At 43.4% G+C, this 25,278-nt stretch overlaps 1 protein-coding gene across 4 annotated transcripts in view; it reads left to right on the top strand.

Moving 5' to 3' along the window:
- The window catches only part of LARS2 (leucyl-tRNA synthetase 2, mitochondrial), a 147,760-nt gene that overhangs the window by 17,799 nt on the left and 104,683 nt on the right, over nucleotides 1-25,278 (top strand). For 3 of the 4 annotated variants that reach the window (XM_034998144.1, XM_034998145.1, XM_034998143.1), the window contains exons 4-5: nucleotides 4,911-5,002; nucleotides 7,471-7,531. In XM_034998144.1, coding sequence (XP_034854035.1) covers nucleotides 4,911-5,002; nucleotides 7,471-7,531 — 153 coding nt within the window. Of the gene's footprint in view, nucleotides 1-4,118; nucleotides 5,003-7,470; nucleotides 7,532-25,278 lie in introns of all 4 variants that reach the window. The other variant, XM_034998146.1, reaches the window with a different exon arrangement.

Below are 25,278 nucleotides of genomic sequence, written 5' to 3'. Positions count from 1 at the left end.
TCTTGCCATCAGGAAGGCAGACGACGAGCTGCCCCAGCTTCCTTCCCTTCTACCTGAAAAGTTTTCTTACCTCTACTTGATCTTATTTCCTCTGTTGGAGGAAGAACTGTGTCTTTGCCTGTTCTTTTTTCCCTTCTTAAAAAAAATAAAATGTATTTTTAAATTGTACGTAACAGTCCATATTCCCCCCTTTAAAAAGAAGAAATACAGCATAGATGAGGCTAAAGTCCCTTCTGACCACCTCCTCCCTGACCACGCCCTTCTGGGCAGTGATCCCTGGCATGTATCGGTGTGTATCCCTTCCGAGCCTTGTCTGCACGTTGTCATTTGTAACTGTGCTCTCTCCTGTATCCCTTTCTTCTCGTCTGCTTGCCATCCTATCCTGCCTGCCAACCCTGGGACGCCCACGGCTCAGCTCAGGGAGCGGCAGAAGGCCCCGTCAGGGTGAGCCATGGACACGTGACTCTGTCCACACCAGAGGCTGGCCTCGCCCCAGCTCCAACCCTCGCCTTCTGTCCGCCTCTGGTCTGACTTGCCAGGTCTCTGATCCCTGGGTTTGCCCCTCTTCCGTAGCTGGCCCTGACTCCCCTTTGATATATCAGATTGTGGTAGGTTTGCGGTCTTGCTGGTGTTGCCGGGCTGGCCCGTGGCCAGTCGGCTGTCAGCTCCACCCATTGCTTTGCCTTGTACAGCAGAAGGACTGACCCCCGCAGACCACGTTTCCCAAGCCCTGGTGGCAGCTGGCCTCCAGCTGGTTTTGGACAGTAAGAAATTCTGGCAAGACTGGAGTGCAGGAGGGAAGGAGAAGCCAGAGAATTTCTCTCTCTCTGCGCTGGTCAGCAGCTTCTTCAGGAATCCAGTTCCATCTGGGCAGATCCACATGTGTTTCAGTTTTTATACCTGATCTTGGCCTTGGAGCTCTGTTACCTCTGCTTCCCACTTTTTTCCTTCAGTCTAGGGGTGGTGGCGGTGTCCCACTCTTCCAGACTTGGGGGTTGTTCCGCTGTCCCCCTTGGCTTCTCACTCAATTGTAAATACTTAGAGTGTTTGTTAGAAGAACGGCTGGAAATGATGGTTTTTCACACACCGGAAGTTTATGTTATAGATTTCCAAGTTAGAGCTACTAGGACTTTTTCTTGGTTCCTTTTCTGCAGAAAGCACTCACGTCCAGGAAGAATTAACTCCTAGGGAATTGAGTGGGCTCAGGTGGCCCTAGCATTAAAGGTTAAACCAAGTTACGGTGAAAGAAAGAAAGGGGTAGGAATTTGAGAACCTAAAAGGAGAGTCTGGAGTTTCTCCTGGTGAATGTTTTGGACAGTCTTGGCCACAGGGAATCACAGGCAAGAAAGCCGGCATCCCGGACCTAGATTGGAGGTATTCGATGTGGACGATGTGTAAGAGACCAAGAGGCGAAGGAGGCTGGCAAAGGAAGCACCTGACATGGTATCTTTTACATAAATGGGCTGTAACAGTTTGACCAGCAGATAGAACCTTCTGCCTCAGAGAAAGGGATGGGCTTTGGTATTTCATGATCCTATTATAGGTCTTCACTTGGTTCCCCCTTGACAGTCATGAATTGTCTCCTATAGCATTAGAGTGGGTTCTGCAGTTGTTGGTCCCTGGGTCTCTGGAAACCCAGGGTCTAGGAGTGAGAGGACCCCTTTCCTGTTCCGTAGAAACTTAGCTCATGGGAACGTTTATTCCAGTGATTTGGCCCATGGTGGAGGGAACCATTCTGACTTCAAGATGCAGAAAGGCCTTCCCACAGTCTGTATTCTAGGGCAGGCATTTGCTTTTTTGTCGATTTTTGGGAAGAATGGAATATTAAGCTTTAAGATTTTCCAGCTTCATTTTTCTTAGACAGCTTGGGTAACATGTGGGCTAAGAATATCTTTTCATGTGAATTTCATCTGAAAACAAAAATAGAAAAATATTACGTAAATCCAGACTGGTTTTTGTGACAGTCTCTGTATTGACTTTATTTAAAAATATGGACAGCGTCTAACAGAATGTTAATAGGCAGGAGGATTGAACGGTGCCGTTTTGGCAGCTCCCACAAGGAAACCAAGTGGTCATCCCCCTTCTCCTGGAGCAGTTACACAACAGTTACATTTTTCTGCCAGTGAAGCAGCCCTAGGAGAATTCAAGCACAGCTGGAAGTTACACTCCTGTGCAGTCCACGGAAGTACTGCAGAACTTTCTAGTAATCCAGGACAAATCCCTGACATGGGGTTGATTTTATTTATTTGTTTGTTTGTTTATAGCTTTTGAAAATTAAAGGAAAAGAGAGAAAAAATCTGTGAAGTTTAATAGTTTATTACAAGGGAATATTTTTCATCTGTGGCTTAAGCAATGCTGAAGAGAAAGCTGTATCCTAAAAGGTGTTTGTTTTACTCAGGATTCTTGGCTACCAAGGACTGCAGCCCAGCCCAGCTTACGCCAAAAAGGGAAGTTTGTTCGTGTTTACAGACCCTGGTGTAGCTCATAGAATGAGAGGCAGTGTTGCGGGAAACAAGCCCGTGGGCATTGGGACCAGGTCCTGGCAGCATGTCAGTACCCTCAGTCTCGGTCCCCATGCAAGCTTTGTTTTCTCAGACACCTCCATCCGGTGGAAGGTGGGGTCACCTGGAGCCCCGGGGGGTCTCATCTCCTTGTTCCTCCGGGCCAAGGAGAAAGTAGTGAAGAGAGTGTGATGTTGTTGCCTTCCTGTTCTGTTTTGCATCCCACCTCCACGTTCAGGCCCGTAACCAGAGGGGCAAGTTTTGTGATTGGCAGCCCCCACCAGGACTGTGTGAAGTTGGAGGAGGAGCAGGTTCCAGAAGGGCAGGGACACTGTCCGGAAGGGTGAAGCATTTTGGGTCTGCCACATTTAGCAAGAGGCAGAGAGACCTCGGGTTGGGTCTGAAAGATCAGCTGGATTGGGTTGTGTCTAGCTGGGTTCCCAGAACTACAAAGAACAGATATACCTGGGGAATGTGAGAATGTTTTAAAAAGACCTACATGTTTAAACCTCGTGGTCCGTTCAGTTTGGTTAAGAACTTCCAGTGCCTGGCACCAACGTGCTGCAGACAGTTGCCATGAGTAAGCCACGTTCAGGACGTGTGTGAGGTCAAGGCGTCTCCCTACCTGCTGTCAGAGGGCCACTGTGATACCTCTGGCCAGTGACACGGCTGAAATGTTGCCAGGGCAACTAGTGATGTGCCACGTGTGGGTGCTGCAGACCAGGGGTACCAGATGATGGCAGCTGCCACGTAGCGAGCGCCCCCATGTCTCGGGTGCGTGGACTGGGCGCCATGCTGAGCACACCACCGACATGGCATATAATCCTCAGCGCAAGGTGGCTGCTTTCTGTCACAAGTGGGAGTTGAGAGTCCGAGTAAGTAATGTGCCTCGGGTCCCACTGCCAGTAAATGGCAGGCTTGGGTTTGGGACATCCCCCCTCAGACCACACAGCCTCCTGAAGAGCGAGCCTTTGTTGGCATTTCCCACTCATTAGCCAAAGGAGTTTGGGATACTTCGAATCATAGGTGCCTATGGACCTGAGGCAGGATGGCCGTGGGCGATACGCATATGCACCTCAGAGAGTCCTTGGGCCAGACAGAAAGATGGAAGAAAACCCCAGGTGTGCAGTGGGAAGGAAATAAGAGATAAAATATATATATTTTTATCTCTCTCTTTATATATAAATGATATGATCCCTATCTCTATCACATATATATATGTATCCCTATCATATATATATATATATATAAAATGTGATCCCTATCTCTAAAAATTAGATATAAATTTACCAAATTTAACTGGTTATGTATGACTGTCTGGTAGAATTACAAGTGAGTTTTGTTTTCTTCTGAGTATTTCTCTCTGTATAGTGAATATGCATTACTTCACATATCAGAGGGAAAAGTATTTTTAGAAAAGAAAACAAGACCTATTTCTTTAGTGGAAAATGGCCTGTGGTGGTACGCATGGGTGATGAGGTGATTGATACCTCTGAGTATCCATCGTTATCCCAAGGCAATGTGTGTGAACCCAAGCTCAGGTTGTCTATATGGTTACAAACAAGGCTGTCCCTCGGTGCCAGGGTGCGTGTTTCAAGCCACTGTTCCCATTCACAGCATGTAAAGTAGGTGGACAGAAGCTGCCTGCTGAGCTGTAGCTGCTGTCCATTTGTAGAAGTGAACGCCTTACTGGCCCATCCCGGCTGAAGGTAATTGCTTCTGGTGTTATCCAGCTAGGCTGCTCACTCTTGCTGGGCCACGTTGCTTAAACTGTGAAATTAAAGGGGGTTAGGGTTGGAGGACAGATCTCAAAAGCCTTTTTGAGCTCTAAGATTTTGGGCTTCCCTATTCGTCAGAGAATAGGAACATCTTCCAGGGAGTGATTCAAAGTGGCTGTTGCGCTCTTGAACGGTGGCTAGTGCGACTGAGGGACTGATGAATTTTTAATTTTAATTAATTTAAGTTTAAATTTACATAAGCACATGTGGCCAGTGGCTACCATATTGGACGGCACAGCTCCTCCAATGGAAGATAGTAATACGAGGTGAGCATTTTAAATGCCTATACATTTTTACATGTACGCATTTTGGGAATTAAAAAAAAACACCTATAATTTAGAAAAACAGTTTGGTTTCATTATAGACAATACAGACAAGAAGAAAGTAGAGTAGTCACAAAGAAGAGTCTACTCAGAGATAACGGCTATGAGCACCTTGGTGTATAACCTTCTAAATACTCTCCTCAGCATATGTCCTAGTAGATAGCTGGCTTTCAGAAGCATAGTCTGGAATCATCCAGAAAGGGATATGACATGTTAGTAGGAGAGAATGCCTGTTTATGGCCCGAAAGACAATACGGATAGAGGTCTTAGCAATCCGCCGTGGCTGATGTCTCTCTTCTGGATGCTAGGTCATCAACCCCATGGGATGGGATGCCTTTGGACTGCCTGCTGAAAATGCAGCGATTGAGAGGAATCTACATCCAGAAAGTTGGACGCAAAGGTATGTATCTACAGGCGTATTCAAATACTTCTATACAGAAACCTTAAAAAAATGTTTTAATCTGTGCATGAGAAACAGATAGCGAAGCAAACAGAACATTGCAGTCTGCCAAGCGATGAACAGGATTGTATATATTGGCGTTTGTCTTCTAGCGTGCTGTATTCTTTTTTTTTTTTAAGATTTTATTTATTTGCGAGAGAGAGAATGAGAGACAGAGAGCATGAGAGGGGGGAGGGTCAGAGGGAGAAGCAGACTCCCCGCTGAGCAGGGAGCCCAATGTGGGACTTGATCCCGGGACTCCAGGATCATGACCTGAGCCGAAGGCAGTCGCTCAACCAACTGAGCCACCCAGGCGCCCAGCGTGCTGTGTTCTTAACTGAGAAGTCCCAAAGAAGGTTCTGGGTATTCATTCATGTGTTCATTTTGATGCTTTGTTGTTACAAAGTTATTCTTCCCTTGAGTATTTGCATTTGGAAGGAAAAAGGAGAGGGTTGCCTTTGTTCAATTTCTACAATGCTTCTCATCTGCTTGACCACAGTGTGAGCTATATCCAAATTCCACATTGTAATTTTCTCTGAGAATTCTGTTAATTTTTGCCTTCACCATTCCAGAGCAAGGGGAACTTAGACATTCAATATAGAAATATATGGCCAATATATTTCAGGGATGGCTTTCCCCAAGGGGGACACATTCCCAATTCCACCTGTGCCTCAGGCTTCCACATACATGTGGGCCAGCAGTGCCCATCCTTCATCCCAGAACCCAGTGGAATGTTCTGGGCTCACTCCATCAGCCTCTTTTACAAAGATCTGGGGCCTTTCCCCACTCCGTGCCTCAAGAGATCTAGAAGGGCAGTTCCAGGGCCTGTCCCCATTGTCTTTGACCTCCCTTTGCTTTATCTTGCCTGAGCCTACTTTCGAAAAACATCCACTGTACCATCCACTTTTTTTTTTCTCTTAACCCTTAGTTCCCACTTTTTCAGTTATGGTGAGTTCTAGATTAAATGGGAGTAATGAAAAAAGGAAGAAAAGATAATAAAATAAAGTGGATCAAATATGGCACAAAATTGATGTAAGCTAGACCGAGGATTGGCAAATTAGGGCCCGTGGGCCAGATTTGGCCCTGCCTGATTTTGTAAATAAAGTTTTATTGGAACACAGCCATACCCATTTGTTTACATGGCTGCTTTCATGATACAGGGGCAGAGTTGAGTTGTTGTGATAGACATATGGCTCACAAAGCTGAAAACATTTACCATCTGGCCCTTTACAGAAGAAGTTTCCCAAACCCTCCACGGAGAAAATAGCCATTAAGAAGATGGCCCCTGAATCAGGCCACCTCAGTACAAAACCTGCCTTTCCTTCTTGCTTGCTAATCACCTTGAGAAAATTACTTAATGTCTCTGTGCTTCAGTTTATTTGTCTGTACAAGAGGGATAGTCATCGTTCCTACCTCATCCGAATGGATAAAGATTAAGCACCATCTTCGTTGCCTACTGTAACAAAAATGCCATAGTCTGGGTTGGCTTATAAACAATAGACATTTCTTTCTCATAGTTCTGGAGGCTGGGAAGTCCAAGGCCAAGGCACCTGCAGATTTGGTGTATGGAGAAGACCCTCCTTCCTGGTTCACAGATGGCCATCTTTGTGTCCCCACATGGCAGAAGGGGCAAAGAAGCTCTCTGGCGTCTATTTCATAAAGGCTCTGCTCCTGTTCAAGAGGGCTTCCCCCACATGACCTCATCACCTTCCAAAGTCCTCACCTCTAAATACCATCACCTTGCAGATTAGATTTCAACAGACAGACTCTGGGGGACATAAACATTGTCCATAGCAAGCACTTTTCCGTAAAATGTCTAGCACAAAGCCTGGCATAAAATAAGCTATTGTTGGCTAAGCAGAGATTACCTAGGGGAAAGAAAAAAAATGATGTTATCACCTTATTTCATATTATATTAAAGTTGATTCATTCGCTTTTCTCCCCCCATCCCAATTATTGGACAGTTTTAGATTTTAGGTTTTGACTGATAAGCACGAAAGCAGGTTTCTTTTGGATTCCCACAATTTGCACATTAGGGTTTTTCTCTTCAGTTGATTTTAAACTTATACATGCTTGGCTTAAATTTGTGTGGAATACAGATGTATGGATGGGCCGGGAATGCACATACCAAAGGGGTTGCCTACCATGGCCAGAGGAAGGGCCAGTCCCCAGGGCCAAAGACCATTGTGGTTTCTAGTAGATTCTGTATGAATCCGAAGAATGGGTGTCTTCTAATTCTAATACACTGATACTTTCGTTAATTCTTAGTGATTAATTTTTTTTTTTTTTTTTTTTGCTGGGGCAAAGCAACATTGGAAGCCCTCTTGAATAATCTAGACTTTTACAGTTTCCCTTCACATTCTCAAAGTATGGTTTGTCTGTGACTTTCCCCCCTCTGAAAACCAAACTTTCTTCCCTCTGTTTCACAGTAATATTGAACACATGAGGAAGCAGCTTGATCGACTGGGCCTGTGTTTCAGCTGGGATAGGGTAAGTCAGCCCTTTCTCCTGGAACTGTTTCATTTTTATGAAGGTCCCAGCTACACAGGAGATCATGCACACTTTATGTTTCTCCTCTTTGGGTTGGGAGAGGGGAAGGGAGGGAGGGAAGGATTAGCAAGCACTCCACAAATGAAAAAATATTCTCGGAGGACAGTCTGCCTGCAAACAAGTAATTTTCTATGGGATTAAGGTAAGAGAGTTAACTTACTCTACAGCTGACTAGAATTTATGTGTGTCAAAAGCTTTACATGTGGATTTCTCCTCTTCTCTGCAATATTTTAAAAAGACTATTGGAATCTCTATAAACGTGATTTAACTAACCACCCATCGGGATTTTTTGGGTGGTTAGGTGTTAAGTTGACTGACCATCTATTTACCTTTGTTCCAAGTCCAAAATTGAGTCTCATGACAGCTCGTAATGCTTGCGTCACAAGTGGCATTTTGGTGTAAAATGCTTTTGAACTGTGTACTAAACCAGTGGAGAATTCCAGGTGTGGGAGGAGTTCATGAAGACCACCTGGGTGTTAGGACCATTCAGGAAACTGGGAACTGAGCCCTTCAGCGCTCCGGCCAGAGGCCCACCCCCTTGGACACTGGTGGCCTGTTTGGTAGGAGGAATTCCTGCCTGTCCCTTCACTGGACCATCAATGTCACGATCCCTCTTAGCATCCATATGCTCCACAAAATGATTGACGTTTTCATTGCTGGACCTATCAAGGTCAAGTTCACATCCTCTTCCCCAGGAGAAGCACCTGGAACAAACCCAAATACGATCTTTTCCTCCTTCAGCAATTTCTTAAATAATGGAGATTTGATGAGTACAGTGAAAGAGAGCAAACACATTTCAACAGGCCTTTTTGTTTTTTTCTGGTAGCTTCTTTAGATAAGGTCATGAGCTGAATCAAGTTCTCGTTACATCACTGATGCCATTTTTACCACTGGCTTGACTTGCAAGGTTATCAAGTGTTTCATTTGGTGGAGGTGTGAAAAAGTCCCGGTGGCCTGGTCCCATTGTCCTGAGGTGCTAGTGGGGAATCGCGAACCAAATGCAGTCTGATGCAGAGACACCTGAGTCCTGGCCGGAGCTCTCCAGAGATGAGATTCTAGATTCCTTGAGGGCAGAGATGGACTTGGTAACTCTCTAGTCCTGTACAGGAACATTAGCCATTAAATGGTTCAAAATATTAGCGGATTATCGTAGAAGATTAGAAAATACAGAAAAGTCAAAAGAAGAACGTAAGTCAGTGCGGCTAATTTAATATCCTGGTATGGTTCCTTGTGTCTTTTATTCTGGAATTAATAAGCATCTATGTAACTTCCTTTTGCAAAGTTGAATTCATAATGCGTGTTTTTATCTTGCCTTTTTTTTTTTTACCTACTATTCATGAACATTTTCCCATTTTATTAAATATTCTTTGAAAAAATGACTTTTTAGAGCAGTCTAGTTTTCCATCTTATGACTATTGTAATTTATGTAACTTATCCCTTATTATCGTACATTTAGATAGATTTTAATGTTTCTCTATTATAAATATGGGTACTCAGTCCCTTCCATGCAAATCTGAAGTCCAGGAAGCTCTAAAAACTGAATTTTTTTTTTAATTCAGTCTACTGGAAAATCTGACCTGAACTGGTATTTATCTTACTTAGAATGAATATTCATATATATTCCTATAGGAATAGTAATATAACTGATTACCAGGTACTCTCCCAGACCTCGTTGGGTAAATATGCTATTACTTTTTGATATACAAAAAGGTATTTTTTTTTTAATTTAAATTTTAATTTTTTTTTAAGATTTTATTTATTTATTTGAGAGAGAGCACAAGAGGGGGTAGAATCAGAGGGAGAAGCAGACTCCCTGCTGAGCAGGGAGCCCGATGCGGGACTCGATCCCACGACTCCGGGATCATGACCTGAGCCGAAGGCAGACACTTAACCGACTGAGCCACCCAGGCACTCCATATATCCAAAAAGGTCTTAATGCTGAGGGACATTTGACTGCAGGCATTTCAGATAAGGGGTTTTGAACCTGTTGTGCAGTGTTGTAGATAAAGACATCTCTGCTGCTACCACTGTCTAATGGTTACTGAGCACTTAAACATGGGCCAGGCACCCATAATTATCTCTTTGGGTCCCTAGTAAGCTCTAAAATGAAAATACTTTTATTGACATCATTTGATTGCTGTTCACTCGAGCAAGCAGGGCTTGGCTAATTCGCTGACCAGTTTGCTATATTCATCCCCCAGTCTTGGAGCAGAGATCTTTTTTATAAAGATTATTTATTTATTTGCTAGAGATAGGGAGAGGGAGAGCACAAGCAGGTGGAGTGGCAGGCAGGGGGAGAGGGAGAAGCAGGCTCCCTGCTGAATAAGGAGCCCAACATGGGGCTCGATCCCAGGACCCTGGGATCATGACCTGAGGCGAAGGCAGCCACTTAACCGACTGAACCACCCAGGTGCCCCGGAGCAGAAATCTTGATACACCATTTTTTATTATTTCTTTAATGTGAACTCTGAGAAAAGCCATGATCAAGTTTAAGGCTTATATAAGTACTTAAAGGAAACTTAAAGGTATTATTTGTCTTGTGGTATTGTGAAGGTTTGAAGACCAAACAGATTTACTCTCAAGTTATTACAGAGATATTTTCGTCTGTATTTCTTTCATTATTCATGATTGGGAGGTTTTTTTTTTCATGTGTTTAATGGATGTTTGAATTTGGGGTGTGTGTGTGGATAATCTAATCATGTCTTTTGCCCACATAGGTAAGGAGTGTTTGTTCTTTTCTTTTTTCTTTTTTTTTAGATTTTATTTATTTGAGCGATAGAAAGAGCAAGCGGGCATGAGCCGGTGGGGGAGGGGCAGAGAGAGAGGGAAAGAGAATCTCAAGCCAACTCTGTGCTGAGTGCAGAGCCTGACTCAGGACTTGATCTCACGACCCTGAGATCATGACCTGAGCTAAAACCGAGAGTTGGATGCTTAACCAACTGAGCCACCCAGGCGCCCCTGATAGGAGTTTTTAGGCATAATTTATTTATATTATACATTTTCTGATCATGTATTATTTCTTAAACGTTATGTTTGCTGCTAGTTTTAAAATCACATCCATAACAATTATTCAAATTGAAGTCTCCTTAGCTGGTTTCAGTGCTCATCAGTAGACCTTTTTAGACCATGTCTGCCCATTTAAAAAATCTGGATTTGTGAAAATTTTATTTTGACTCTTTTTCTGGCATCATACCTTGTCTTCATAATGGAGAATGACTATCCTTTGCTTTCACGTATGAACAGGAGTTTATTGGGGTATGGAATTCTTTTTTCTTTCAAATTTCTGTAGTGGACCTTGATGCTTGACCTACTTTTTTAAAAAATATATAATTATAGACTTACAGGAAGTTGCCAAGTAGTACAGAGATCCTAGGTACCCTGCGCCCAGCTTCCCCCAATGAGAACATTGGATAGAACTACAATATAATATAATATCAAAACCAGGAAAATGACACTGGCATGAGACTATTAACTAGAGTACGAACCTCATTCAGATTTCGCCAGTTTTACCCATAGTCACTGGGGGGTGCAGTAGTAATCGTTCTGTGTGGCTTAATCCCGTGTGGAATTTATGTAACCACCAGCTTCTGACCCGCTGGGTTTTGGGAGGGAAGTCTGAGGCCAGCCCAGACGGTCCATTTGGTCCATTCGTACATGCAGTAATCTTTATACCCCCATTTGATGCTCATCAGGTTCTTCCCGTCTCTGCACCTGCCGTTTCAAGTTTTCATCCGAGCGTATCCCAGTTTCGTCCTTCCACCTGAATTTTGGGTGCTGAGTGACCCCTTTCAATCTGCAGTTGTGGGTCCTTCCCTGTGGCAGTTTTATGGGCTCTGGTTCCCAAGAACCTCGACTTGGTACGCACGCTCCGCCCACCGTCCTCCTTTGTTTGTCCGTCTCCCTCATGACCTTGGTCCCTTTGTTCTTCTGTACCTCTTGGGAGAACTTCTCCTGTTTGCTTTCCACATCACTGGGCCAGTTTCTATCGAATCAGTGCCGCTTTGTGTGGTTTCTAATGCAGATACTCATTTGGCTTTTGTATTTTTAGATTTAGATTTTGTATTTTTAGATTTTTAGATTTTGTATTTTTTCTTACCTCATTCAGCTCCCAGTTTCTTTCTCAAGCCTCTTCTTTATTTTCTTCTTCTTTCACCGTCTTACCTCATCTGCACAGCCCGTATATGTTAAGAAGCTTTGAGGCTATAAGGAGATGCTCTTGAAAAATTACTTTTGCTTCCTGCGCTGAGTCTTTTTTATAAGTAGGAATGCCATGTTGTCCTTGTTTGTTTCAGGATCTCTTCATAGATACCTTGTGGATTTTCTCCCATACTTGTTCAGTGACGTGGACTAATATATCAAGTTAGAGATCCAGCAGCCTGAGGGGAGGGGAAGGGAAGCTCCTTCGTAGTCTCTGCATCATTGATTCCTTTCTGGGTTTGGGGAATCCACTGCTCCTGGTGCATCGTTCCCTTTGGTCTGATCTTTACCCAGCGATGAGTTGTGGCATCACAGATACCCCTGATCTGACTGACCCAGAGGGGTCTTTGTGGGGTTTCTGTTTGCCCCGTGGCCCGCTGTCCCCTCAGGACTTTGCCCTTTCAAGTAAGAGGTGGCAGAGCCCTGCTTCTCAAGAACCCAGTCTGTTCTTGGCGGGGGGGGGGGGGGGGGGGGGGGGGAGTGCTGTTTGGCTTATGGTATTTTTCTTCAGTTTGGTTCCATCTGCCAAAATTCCTTGACATTCCTGGCACGTCAGGGGCACCTTCTGTTGTTTCCAGTACTGGTGTAGTCCCCATGTCCCTGGTCTTTATATTCATTGGTCATTTTTTTAAAAAGATTTTATTTATTTGTTTGAGAGAGAGAGAGAGAGTGAGTGAGCAAGAGAGGAGGAGCAGGGGAAGGCAGAAGGGGAAGCAGGCTCCACGCCAAGCAGGGAGCCCGACATGGGGCTCGATCCCAGGACCCTGAGATCATGACCTGAGCCGAAGGCAGATGCTTAACCGACTGAGCCACCCAGGTGCCCCACACCAGTGCTTTCTGATTAAATGTTACAATCTGTCGGTCATATGGAGCAGCGGAGTCAGAAGTAGAGCAATAGTTTATTTAATTGACGAGGCAAACCTGTGCCCTTTGCAAGTGACATTCCCAAAGTCTTATAAAAACTGGATAATTCAGCAGATGGATAACTGACAATTAACAATATTTTAAAGATAAGATAGCTCAGAAATGCTGTCTTCTTTCCCCAGATGGAGAAAGCCCACTTTAAAACCCGGGTCAGGTCTCATTCTCCCCGCCTCTCCCGGGTGGGACTCCCAGAAGAATGGTCCAGCTCTCAAGCTACGTTCTCATCATTCTTACATAAGAGGCTTAATTCTCAGGATTAAAAAAAAAAAAAATGTATACATTTCTGGAGTTCAGGCATGTCTGGTGAGTCAGAATGAGAATCAAATGTTGCTGTTAGCATCGCGCCAGGTTTCACTTTTTCAGATGTTATTCTCGAAACAGCTGGTATCATCTCGAGAAGAAGGAAAGTAAGAAGCTGAAAGCTGAATTTGAATGACTGAACATCTACTAAGGGAAGAATCAAAAGGAAATAAATTCCAGACTGTGCGGTGAGAGACAGGCATGTGCTTCTTGGCAGGCTTCCTGCAGAGACAGTGTGGGCTGCATTCTACTCTCGTGGGTTCAGTGACGGCCTCAGTGGTCACCCACTGGTCCTAGGGGATGGCCCTGTGAGTTCCTTGTTACAAATGACAGAGTTAGCTTTTACGTTGTTTGGTGTGGCCTGTTGAGGCGGGCGTGTCTCAGACTTTGTGCTCTGCCTTCTCACTAGTTCTCTGAGCTGGTTCTAGAGCAGGCCTTCACTGTGCATCTTGGCTGAAGTAGACCCTGGGGCCCAATTTATATCAGGAATCATCTGGATAATTGTGGGAGCAGTCCCTAGGAGTTGCCTTCAAACTCGGACAAGTATAAGAAGGGCAAAAAAAAAAAGTTCGAACCAGATGGGATTCAAAGGAATGCCTGCGGAATCGGCCAGAGAAGGGCTTTGGTATTTGTTTATGGCGCTTGCTAAGCAATACCCAAACACACTCATACTCCATCGTACAATCAAAGCAAAACAAGACAAAATGGAAACATATTCCAGGACTTGGCATAAACCGTGTTTGTATTAATTTTTCTTACTCTCCCATACTGGAGCAATCACGAATTGACTCTCGCTGAGTTTCTTTATTGTGGAGATCTTAGGAGTTTTTATTTACACTCATTTTCATTGGATTTTTAATCCCTTTGTCTCATTTCCTCCTTGTCTTCTTCTGTACATGTTGGTGCCCAGGAATAAAGACTGACAGCTTTGCCCATCAGTCCCAGCAGGGTCAGGCAAACTCCGGAATTACTGCCCCCTAAGACAGTCATCCCCAGCGTCCCGAAGGCAGGCTGTGCGGGCTGAGAAAGGCATGGAGTGTGGCTTCCATGGAGCCAGAACGGGAGGCACGTCACAACTGTGCTCTATCAGAGTTTTTTTTTTTTTTAAGATTTTATTTATTTATTTGACAGAGAGAGACACAGCGAGAGAGGGAACACAAGCAGGGGGAGTGGGAGAGGGAGAAGCAGGCTTCCCGCAGAGCAGGAAGCCCAATGTGGGGCTCCATCCCAGGACCCTGGGATCATGACCTGAGCCGAAGGCACATGCTTAATGACTGAGCCACCCAGGCGCCCCTCTATCAGAGTTTTTACCAGGATAGGCTTTCGGTGCCTTTGAGCTTTTCCAGGTTTTGTCCGGCAGTTCCACACAGCCTACATAAAGTAGGAGGGCCGCTGGGGTGCCCAGGGCATCTCCACCATGTGCACAGGTCTCTCCATCTCTCTTTCCTTTCACTGTCCTCTTTCTGTTCCCTTGTTCGCTCTCACCCCTTACCTTGACTTGCCTGCTTTCATTTCCAGCTCTCCCCCCTCTTTTCTTTCTCTGCTCTCTCTCTCTTTCTGTGTTTTTGTTCATTTTTTATGATGGAAAAATTCCAGTTTATACTCAAAAAATGAGCCTGGTATAGAGGACTTCCAAGCACTTGTCCCCCGGCTTCAACAGTTGCTTTTTGTGACCAGTCTGACTTCATCCAAACCTTCCGCTCTGAATCACTTTGCAGCGCATAAGAGGTCAGATAACTTTATCTGTAAAGGATTCAGTATGGATTGCTAGAAGCTGAAGGCAGTCTCTTTCCTCCTTCCCTCCCTCCTTTCCCCCTTCACATTCCTGTTGTCACAGCTGAAGCAGTGAAGGACAGTCCCCTAACATCACAGAGTACCAGTCCTCTTGCAGATTGCGCTGGTTGTCTTGTAAACATCTCTTTCTCCCGAGACTCCAGCTTCTTGTCAGCCTGCACCCCTGCTGGTCTTTGTTTGGCCCTATCTCCCCCTGCCCTGTTGTTATCACCCTCTTTTCCTGCAAAACACACAAGCTCTTTGGACCATACCTGCATGAGTTTACTTTCAAAGGCAGCACGATTTGTATGATTACAAAGTGAAAATTATGTTTGCTTCAAGGCCCTTAACCTTGGCATTTTGTTTACGTAGAGGACCGGACATCTGATAAGAAAGATTAAACTCCAGGAAATAACGAGGGCTCAGAGAGAGTAGAAAGATATATTTCTAACGGTTTTTGTTTTAGAAGAATTTATTTTATTTATTTTATTTTTAATTTTTTTAATTTTTTAATTTTTTTAGATTTTATTTATTTGAGAGAGAGAGACAGAGATAGTGAGAGAGCACAAGTGGGGAGGAGAGGGAGAAGCAGGCTCCCCACAGAGCAGGGAGCCCGATGCGGGACTCGATCCCAGGATCCTGGGATCATGACCTGAGCCGAAGGCAGACGCTCAACCGACTGAGCCACCCAGGCGCCCTTGTTTTAGAAGAATTTAAAGAAGAGCTTAAAACAAAAAGAACTTGGGGGCAAGCGAGGGTCTGAACACATGGTTGGGAAGATTCCCGTGGCGAGAGCTGGGAGCCGTGGTTGCCTTGACAACGTGGAACAGGCACTCAAAGTGAGTCTCCGAGTCTTCTTTCAAGCCCTGACAGAGGTGAAGTGGTTTGTCTGGCAGAGGCAGAAAATTAACCTTTTTCCGGAGGTTTTCTTCTGGGCAGGAGGGAAAAGGGGTTATCTTTGTTGTAGCTGAAGTGAATTGGCAGCAGCCTTCAGCGCTTAGCTGCTCACAGGGAGGTTGGTGTTGATGCACAAGGGTTGGTGCTCAGGGCTGTGGTCGTCTCATGAATGCAGAGCACACGTGCCTCTGACCTCGTGCAGAGCTGTGCTGGTCCAATGGTTACATGTCCATGTTCATGGCTTCAACCAGGATAGCGTTCTTGGACGCTTCAGCCCTAACTGAAGAAGGAGGTCCCCTGGGCCCCTCTGTGGATTTGGTTATTCAAGGAAGTAGTTAGTTTTATCCAAGGTCCTCCCCCACTGGTGGTCATGAGCTCAGTCAGGCCATCCCTGCCGAGGATGCACACTCTGGAATTACCCACTCCTCTCCGGGGCCTGGATTTTGGTGATGGGTCTTGCCACTCATCCGTTGCCTCTCTGAGCCTCAGCTTCTCTCCGAGGGAATGTTTCTTATGGTTATTGAAGAGAGAATTCTTAGATCACTCTTTAAATGTCTTAGGAATTAAGAGTACAAAACCCTTCTCTTCACAGCTCAATCAGGCCTCCAGGTCCCTCTTGCACATCAGCCAGGTACAACCTTTGACAGCGTGGGTGACTGTGGTTGTGTGGGGACTGTGGACTTTAAGCGTGCTGGGAAGCAATATCTAGAAGATCTTGAGGATGAAGTTGTTACTCCATGAAAATAACAAGGATTATTTACATGTGTACTTCCACCAGCGGTTCTTAAACTTGGTGAGCATCAGAATCACCAAGAGAGCTTGTTAAAGCACAGATTTCTGGGCCCCACTCTCAGAGTTTCTTGTACCACAGACCTGTGATTCTGTTCTTCTATTCAGAAAAAAAGGATCTTAGGAATGATCATGCTCCCAAACCTTATTAGGTAGCAATCAAAATACAGGCCTATCCTCAATTATTTTTGGCATAAGGTAAGAGCATAACTGAATAATAAAAACAAATTCTGAAAAAGTTGACAGTGTTTTTGCAAATACAAGATTTATTTTAATAACTTCTTAAATTGTGAGATATTACACATATATAGGCTAGAGCATAAAACATGTTTGTATGGCGACTGCCTAGGTTGCAAAATAAAACTTCACCAGCACCCACAAGCTCTCTCTGGCCTTTTCCGTTCACAACTTTGTCTTTCCCCACTACAAGTAACCACTGTTCTGACATCAGTGATCATCACTGCCTTGTTTGCAATATAATTTTACCACGACATATGTTTTTTAAACAGTCACATAAATGGACTCACATAGTGTGTGTTTTATCTCTATACCCAACATGGGGCTCGAACTCACGACCCCAAGATCAAGAGTCGCATGCTCTTCTGACTGAGCCAGCCAAGTGCCGCTAGTATGTGTTCTTATGTGTCTGGCTTCTTCAACTGGACATTTTTATTCTCCAACGATTTATAAAATGTTTTTGAACATTTATTTGCCTTCACCCGGATTCAACAATCATTTACATTTTGCCATATTTGCTTCATAACTTGCAGACACAGTGGTGCTTTGCTCCTAAGTACTTCGGTTATTCCTGTCTGAAGACTTAGACGTCCTCCTATATAACCACAATACCATTTGACAACTAAAAAAAAATTAACAGTAGTTCCATGATATTATCTTATATGCAATCCATATGTGAATTTCCTGGTTGTTGCAAGAATGTTTTTCATAGCTATTTTTATCCTAGACACGTCCCCCATATTAGTTTTCTATTGCTACCATAAAAATGACCACAAGCTTAGCATCTTAAAAAACACAAACTTATTATCTCACAGTTTGAGTAAGCCAGAAATTTGGTGGGCTTCACAGGGTCCTCCGTTTGGGGTCTTACAAGGCCAGCATCATGGTGTCGGCAGAGCTGTGTTCCTTGCTGCATGTTGAGAAGGAATCTGCTTTCTACCTCATTCGGGGTGTTGGCTGAATTTAGTTCCTTGGTGGTTGTAGGACCCGGTACTCATGTCTTTGCTGGCTATCAGCTGGGGACCAGTGTTTGCTGCCCACATTCCTCCTATGTTCTCTATATGGCTTCTCCAGTGGTTGGGTCCCTCTCATGCTTCCAATCCCTCTGACGTCCTCCTTTTGCTGTGTCTTCTCTGACTCCAGCCGAAGAAAGGTATCTGCCCTTACCAGCCCATGTGATTGATTACATTGGGCTCACCTGCATAAAGTAGGATAGTCTCCCTATTTTAACTACGTCTGCAAAATTCTTTTAGCTACTAAACTAACATGTTTACATGTTCAAGGGATTTAGGGAGTGGATATTCTACTGACCATATCCCGATACCATAGGACACCCACAAATTAAGTCTCAGTAGATTTTAAAAGATAGATACCATACAAGGTATTTTCTGTGACCACAGTGGGCTGAAGAGGAAATTAACACATTCTTAAACAAACAGTGACTCAAAGAAATCACAGGGACATTGGAAAATACTTTGAGACAAATGAACAAGGAAACACAACATACCAGTACTTCTGGGATGCAGCAGAAGCAGCACTACGGGGAACATGTATAACTACGTGTGCTAACGTCAAAACACAAGAAAGATGTCAAGTCAACAGCCTAACTTTACAACTTAAGGAACCAGAAAAGGGAGAAAAAACTAAATCCAAAGCTAGCACAAAGAGGGAAATAATAAAGATTAGAGCAGATATCAGTGAAATAGAGAATAGAAAAACAGTAGAGAAAACCAACAAAACCAAAAGTTGGGTCTTCAAAAAGATCAACAAAATTGACAAACCTTCGCCTAGAATTGACTAAGAAAGAAAAAGACTCCGATTACTAAATAAGGAGAATATAGATGAAATGGTTAAATTCCTAGAAACAAAACCTGCCAAAACTGAATCACAAAGAACTAGGAAATCTGAATAGACCTATGACTCTGAAGGAGATTGAATCAGTCATCAAGAATCTTCCAACAAAGAAAAGCTCTGGACTGGATGGCTTCACTGCTGCATTCTGCCTGCATGAGGTGCAGAAGGGGCCAAACCACAGTTTTGTCCTGATGGAACTGGAATGGGCCACTCTTCTGGCCGATTTATCATCCCAGAAGCTCATCAAATCCCGTTGTTGAAGAGTTTTTATGGAGCTTAATCTCCAGCTCCCCCTACCCCTTCTCTTCCTTTCCAGAGGTTGGCAGGTGTGGCTGAAAGTCCTAGTCCTCTATTTGTCTTTCTGATGACCATCCCCATCCTGAGCCTATCTAGGGGCCCCGCCCCAAGTCACCTCACGTATGCCCAAAAGGGGTCCTTTTGAATGACCAAAAAAACCCGCCTCCTATCAGGAAACTCTAAGGATTTTTGGAGCCTTGCACCAATAATGAGGATGGAAATGTTATACACTATATTTCTTATTATATCACAGATTTCAATTTTTGAGGTTTGTTTCACAGCCCAGAATATGATCTGTCTTGGCATCTGGTTTGAGAATAATGTGGATTTGACTGTTTTGGGGTAGAGTGTTCTGTAAATGTCAATTAGGTTCTGTTGGGTGATGTTGAATGCTAACTCCTGTCTAGTTCTGTCCTTCATTCTGAGGGAGATATTGAAGTCTTCAGCTGTAATTGTGGATTTTTCCATTCTCCTCTCAGTTGCTTCACATATTTTACAGTTCTGCTGTTTGGTGCATATACATTTAGGATTGCTGTGTCTTCTTGGTGATTTACCCTTTTATCATTATGTGATGTCCCTCTCTGTCACTGGTAATTTTCTTTGCTCTGAATTCTACTTTATGACATTTTACTTTGAAGTACATGCAATATAAATGAAATATACTGATAATATAGCCACTCTTCTTAGTCTGCTTTGTCTTACATTAATAAAGCCTTTCTTCCTTTCTTTTAATTAATTTTTACATGGTATATCTTTTTGAATCCTTTTACTTTCAACCAACTTATATCATTATATTTGAAGGGAATTTTTTTTTTTTGAACAGAAAATAGTTGGTTCATTTTTTAAAATCAATTCTGCCAAACTGTCTTTTAATTGCTATATTTACATCATTTACATTTAATGTAATTATTGATGGGTTGTGGCTAAATTTTGACATTTTAATTTATTTTTTGGTTTCTTTTATTTTTTGTTTCTCTATTTTCTTTTTCTGCCTTTCTATGAATTACTTGAGTGTTTTTAGAGTTCCGTTTAGATTTATCTCTATACTTCTTTGTTTGTTTGCTTTGTTTGGTTGTATGTTGTATAGCTTCTTTAGTTGTTGCTTTAGGTATTACATTACATATATAATGTATCACAGTCCATTGGTATGGTCATTTTACCAGTTTGAAATGTAGAAACCTTACTTTACATTCCTTTACATTTGTGATATATTCAGAAAACTCAAGAGAAAGAAAGTCCTATTTTATTTACCCATATTTTTGCTTCTTTGTTTTTTTTTTTATCCCTGATGTTTCAAGATTCCCTTTTTTGGGGCATTTGGGTGGCTCAGTCTGTGGGCATCTGACTCCTTTTTTTTTTTTTTATGTTATGTTAGTCACCATACATTACATTATTAATTTTTGATGTAGTGTTCCATGATTCAGCTTGCGTATAACACCCAGTGCTCCATTCAATACGTGCCCTCCTTAATACCCATCACTGGGCTATCCCATCCCCCCACCCCCCTCCCCTCTAAAACCCTCAGTTTGTTTCTCAGAGTCCATAGTCTCTCATGGTTTGTCTCCCCCTCCGAGTTCCCCCCTTCATTTTTCCCCTCCTACTATCTTCTTTTTTTTTTTTTTTAACATATAATGTATTATTTGTTTCAGAGGTATAGGTCTGTGATTCATCAGTCTTACACAATTCGCAGTGCTCACCATAGCACATACCCTCCCCAATGTCTATCACCCAGCCACCCCATCCCTCCCACCCTCTGCCACTCCACCAACCCTCAGTTTGTTTCCTGAGATGAAGAATTCCTCATATCAGTGAGATCATATGATACTTATCTTTCTCTGATTGACTTATTTTGCTTAGCATAATACCCTTTAGTTCTATCCACATTGTTGCAAATGGCAAGATTTAGTGTTTTTTGATGGCTGCATAATATTCTATTGTATATATATACACCACATCTTCTTTATCCATTCATCTGTTGATGGACAATCTTGGCTCTTTCCATAGTTCGGCTATTGTGGACATTGCTGCTATAAATATTGGGGTGCATGGGGCGCCTGGGTGGCTCAGTCATTAAGCGTCTGCCTTCGGCTCAGGTCATGATCCCAGGGTCCTGGGATCGAGCCCTGCATCGGGGTCCTTGCTCCGCGGGAAGCCTGCTTCTCCCTCTCCCACTCCCCCTGCTTGTGTTCCCTCTCTCGCTGTGTCTCTCTCTCTCTGTCAAATAAATAAATAAATAAATAAAAATCTTTAAACATTGGGGTGCACATACCCCTTCGGATCACTACATTTGTATCTTTGGGGTAAATACCCAGTTGTGGGCATCTGACTCTTGACCCCAGCTGAGGTCTTGATCTCAGGATCATAATTTCAAGCCCCACATTGGGCTCCATGGTGGGCATGGAGCCTACTTAAAAAAAAAAAAATAGATTCCCTTTTTTTTTATCACTTTCTTTCTATGTAAAGAACTTCCTTTAACCCTTCTTTAAGGGTAGTTTTGCTCATGACAAATTCTCTTGATTTTTCTTATTCTGAGAATGTCTTGATTTCCCCTTCATTCTTAAAGGATAATTTCACTGGATATCCAATTTTGGGTTGACAGTTCTTTTCTTTAAGTACTTGAAAAATATGACACTTCTTTTTGGCCTTTATGGTTTCAGATGAGAAATCTGCTGTCTTTTGAATTTTCTCCCTGTAGCTAATGCATTGTTTCTGTCTGGCTGTGGCTGCTTTCAAGGTTTTCTTCTTCATCTTTAGTTCTTAGACATTTGATCATGATTTGTTTTGGAGTGGATTTCTTTGGATTTATCTTATTTGGAGTTTAAATTTCTTGAATATGGAGGTTTATGTTTTTCCAAATTTGAGAAAATTTTCACCAACATTTCCTAAAATACTTTTTCAGTTCCATTCTCTTTTTTCTCTATTTATGAAACTCCAGTGACTTGAATGTTAGGTCTTTTGTTACCATCCCACATGTCCCTGAGGCTCTGTTCTTATTTCTTTATTTCTTTATTTTTGAAGCTCTGTTCATTTTTCTCCAGTCTGTTTTCTCTCTTTTGTTCAGATTAGATAAATTATATTGTACTATCTTCAAGTTCACTCATTCTTTCCTCTGTCCCCCTCTATTCTGCTGGTGAGCCTATCCTTTGAGATTTTTATTTCAGTTATTTTTCTAGTTCTAAAATTTCCATTTGGTTCTTCTTATAACTTCTCTTTCTTTGTAGAGACTTTCTGTTTTTTCATTTATTTCAAGTATGTTTATAATTTCCCATTAAAGCTTTCTTATAATGGGTGCTTTAAAATCTTGTCAGATAATTTTGACAGTCTGGTCATTATGGTGACAGTCTGGTCATTAAGGTGTTGGCATATGTCAATTGTCTTTTCTGACTCAGTTTGAGATCTTCCTGGTTCTTGGTATGACTAATGATTTTTTTATTGGAATGTGGACATTTGGAGAATTCTTTTAAGACTCTGGATCTTATTTAAACCTTGTATATTATCAGGAATTCGCTGGTACTGCTCCAATGGGTAAAAGAGGGGCACTGCCTCTATACTTCTATGTAGATGTGGAGGTCTAGGATCTCCAGGTGGCCATCATCAACACCCTGGGGATGGAGAGCCTCCTTTTACAGCTGGGCAGGGGTAGGAGCAGAGGCTCCCCACTAGGCCCCTGCTGATATTGCCCTGATTGGGAAAGGGGACATTGTTACTGTCCCCATGTGAATGCCACTGACACCATGGAGGAGTGGCCCTGTTACCAGCTTGCAGGGACAGACTTCCTGACTCCTCTGACATTATCCTATCAGGGAGAGGGAGGGGGACTTCATTACTCCTGTTTGGGGTAGAAGTCCAGATACCCCCTGTGGTCTCCACTGTCACCACCAAGCAGGAATGTTCATTAATGCCCAGTAAGGGTAGCAGTCCCGGCTCCCCGCTAACTTCCTCTGACACCACCCTGGTGCAGAGTTTGGGTTGCCTTGCTGTAGCCTCCCAAGGTTGTAAGTTTAGACTCTCCACTAAGCCATTGCTGGCGGGGGTGGGCTGCCATTTTTTCTGTGATGCTGGCCAGAGTAGGGCAGTTGTCTAGATTTTCTTTCTCGCTAGGCTGTCCCTTCTCTGGTATTCTGGCCCAAGAGAGCAGGCTTTTCTTTTTTCTTTCTTTCTTTTTTTAATTTTTAATTTTTAAAAAAAATTTGGTCTGTACTACTTGACATTTCTGGGTTACTGGCTTAGTTAGCTGCCAATCCTGGGACTTACAGGGGCATCAAGAAAATCCATGGAACACACCACTGTGTCATTCCTCAGGTGCTAAGGTCTTCAACCGCTCTGCCTTCTCTTTTTCATTTTTCAGAGTCTTACGTTGGTTTTATATATGGAATGACTGGGATTTTTAGTTGTACCTAGTGAAAAGAATAGGGAAAAGTACATCTATGCCATCATCCCAGAAGAAGATGGCACACATAGTTTTAAAAATCCCCCCACCTCCCATGAGATTCTGATCTGTGCTTCCTTGCCCCTCACCCTTCCCTTAAAAATCATTGGACTAAAAGATGTTCAAAATAATTTTCTGTACTTTTTTCTAAGTTTAGAGTTTTATTTCTTGGTGTGTGTCACATGTGACAGGTTTCAGGCTGTGACAGGTTTCCACTACTCATTGCTTCTGGAGCTTGCAGGCAGCAGAACAGCTCATTTTGCATGCTGCTGTCATGTTTTGCATCCGTGGAATTGATGAATTGATATTTCCTCTTCCTCTGGATCCATCCCCGTGTTTAACAAATAGCCTTCAGGGGCGCCTGGGTGGCTCACTCGTTAAGCGTCTGCCTTCGGCTCAGGACGTGATCCCAGCGTGGATCCCAGGGCAGGGGTGAGGATGACAATTCAGAGAAACTTCAGAGAAAGGAGGACAGACCATGCTTCTCCCTCTCCCTCTGCCTGCTGTTCCCCCTGCTTGTGCTCTCTCGCGCTCTCTCTGTGTCAGATAAATAAACAAAATCTTTAAAAAAACAAATAGCCTTCATATCATTCAGGAGGCCTGGAGAACTCATGTCTCAGAATACCTTTCAGATGACTCTGTCCCGTGAGTCCTGAAATTTTCAAAAACGCTGCAGATAAAATTAATGTTCTTTTGTTCCAGAAAAATGGAACAATTGTAGGAGAGCTGGTTTGGCTTGGATAGTTGAAATCCTGGCATCTGCCCAAGTAGACTGATAACAAATTGCAATTCAGACCCATTAGTCTCATCTGTCATTTAATGGAGGGTTTTCTGTTCCCAACTGTCTAGTTAGAAAAGCTGTCTGTATTGTTAGACGGCCGTGATGAACCCCTTGTCAGCTGGCAAAGGACAATTACCAAGAAATTAAGCAAATTGTTGCTTCTCGTCCGATTATGGATGGTTGTCAGAGTCATGTGTAGTTTGGAGCAGGAGACAGCTTTCAGGTTCCCATAAAAATGATGGTGCCCGGAAAAGAATGGTCAAGAAAATAGCAAGAAGAGGAGCTCACTGATCAAGCTGTTCAGGAAGACAGTGTGAGCTGCCTTGAGAACTGTAAAGACCACGATTTTCCATCCATTAATCCTCATTCTCTAAATTGGCCTCAAGAGCACATCGAACATGAGCCTTTCAAATTACGTGAGAATTTAGCTGTAGCCCTAGATTTGAAAAACAAGGCCTGCAAGAATAAAATGCATGCTGTAGAAAAGCACAGTGCCTAGCATTTGTCATTTTCAATTTTCATGAAATGCTCATTTTCAGTCTAAAGTTAGACTCGAGATGAAGGAACATAATTACATAAAAATGAGCTCTTAGACAAATGTTAGGTTCATGATTAATTAATTACCCTGATATTAACACCTGTTCCCTCAACTGTGCACAAAGGAGAACAGGGAAGGTAGAGCAGGCTAGAGGCAGAAGCTTGGCAAAGGTGGAACTTAACAGATGGATGGAAGAGGGATGCAAGGAAGTGGCCAGTGAGGCTGAGAAGCCTGGGCGGTGGGAGTCTTGGGGGATGATAGCCTGGGAGGGAGGAAGCGGTGGCCATGTGGTCTTGGCTGGGGACCCCTGTCCAGGCCTATAGATGACCCTGGCCTTTCCCTGTTGATGGGAAAGGTGCACATGAGGTGAAATGAAGCAGAACCTGGTGGCAGGGACAGGTGTGGGGCCGGATTGCCCCGGGAGTTAGGGTGGATGGTGGATTGCCTCTCTTTCGCCTTCTATCAAATGGGAATGAGTAGGGCAGGGGTGAGGATGACAATTCAGAGAAACTTCAGAGAAAGGAGGACAGACCATGAGATGGCCCACTATAGGTGGCCTTAATCTTCTTAGTGATGGAGGAGGGGTCCTCTCTGTGCCTCCAACCCAGTGCTGATACATAGCTGGTACCCAGTCAGTGTCTCTGGAGTGATTCAGTGAGTGAACCAACAAA

Source organism: Mirounga leonina, unplaced genomic scaffold (genome assembly GCF_011800145.1).
Source record: "Mirounga leonina isolate KUSES-001 unplaced genomic scaffold, KU_Mleo_1.0 Mir_94, whole genome shotgun sequence".
Taxonomy (NCBI): Eukaryota; Metazoa; Chordata; class Mammalia; order Carnivora; family Phocidae; genus Mirounga; species Mirounga leonina.
The sequence above is the reverse complement of the archived record's forward strand: the minus strand, read 5'-3'. Positions and strand labels throughout refer to the sequence as shown.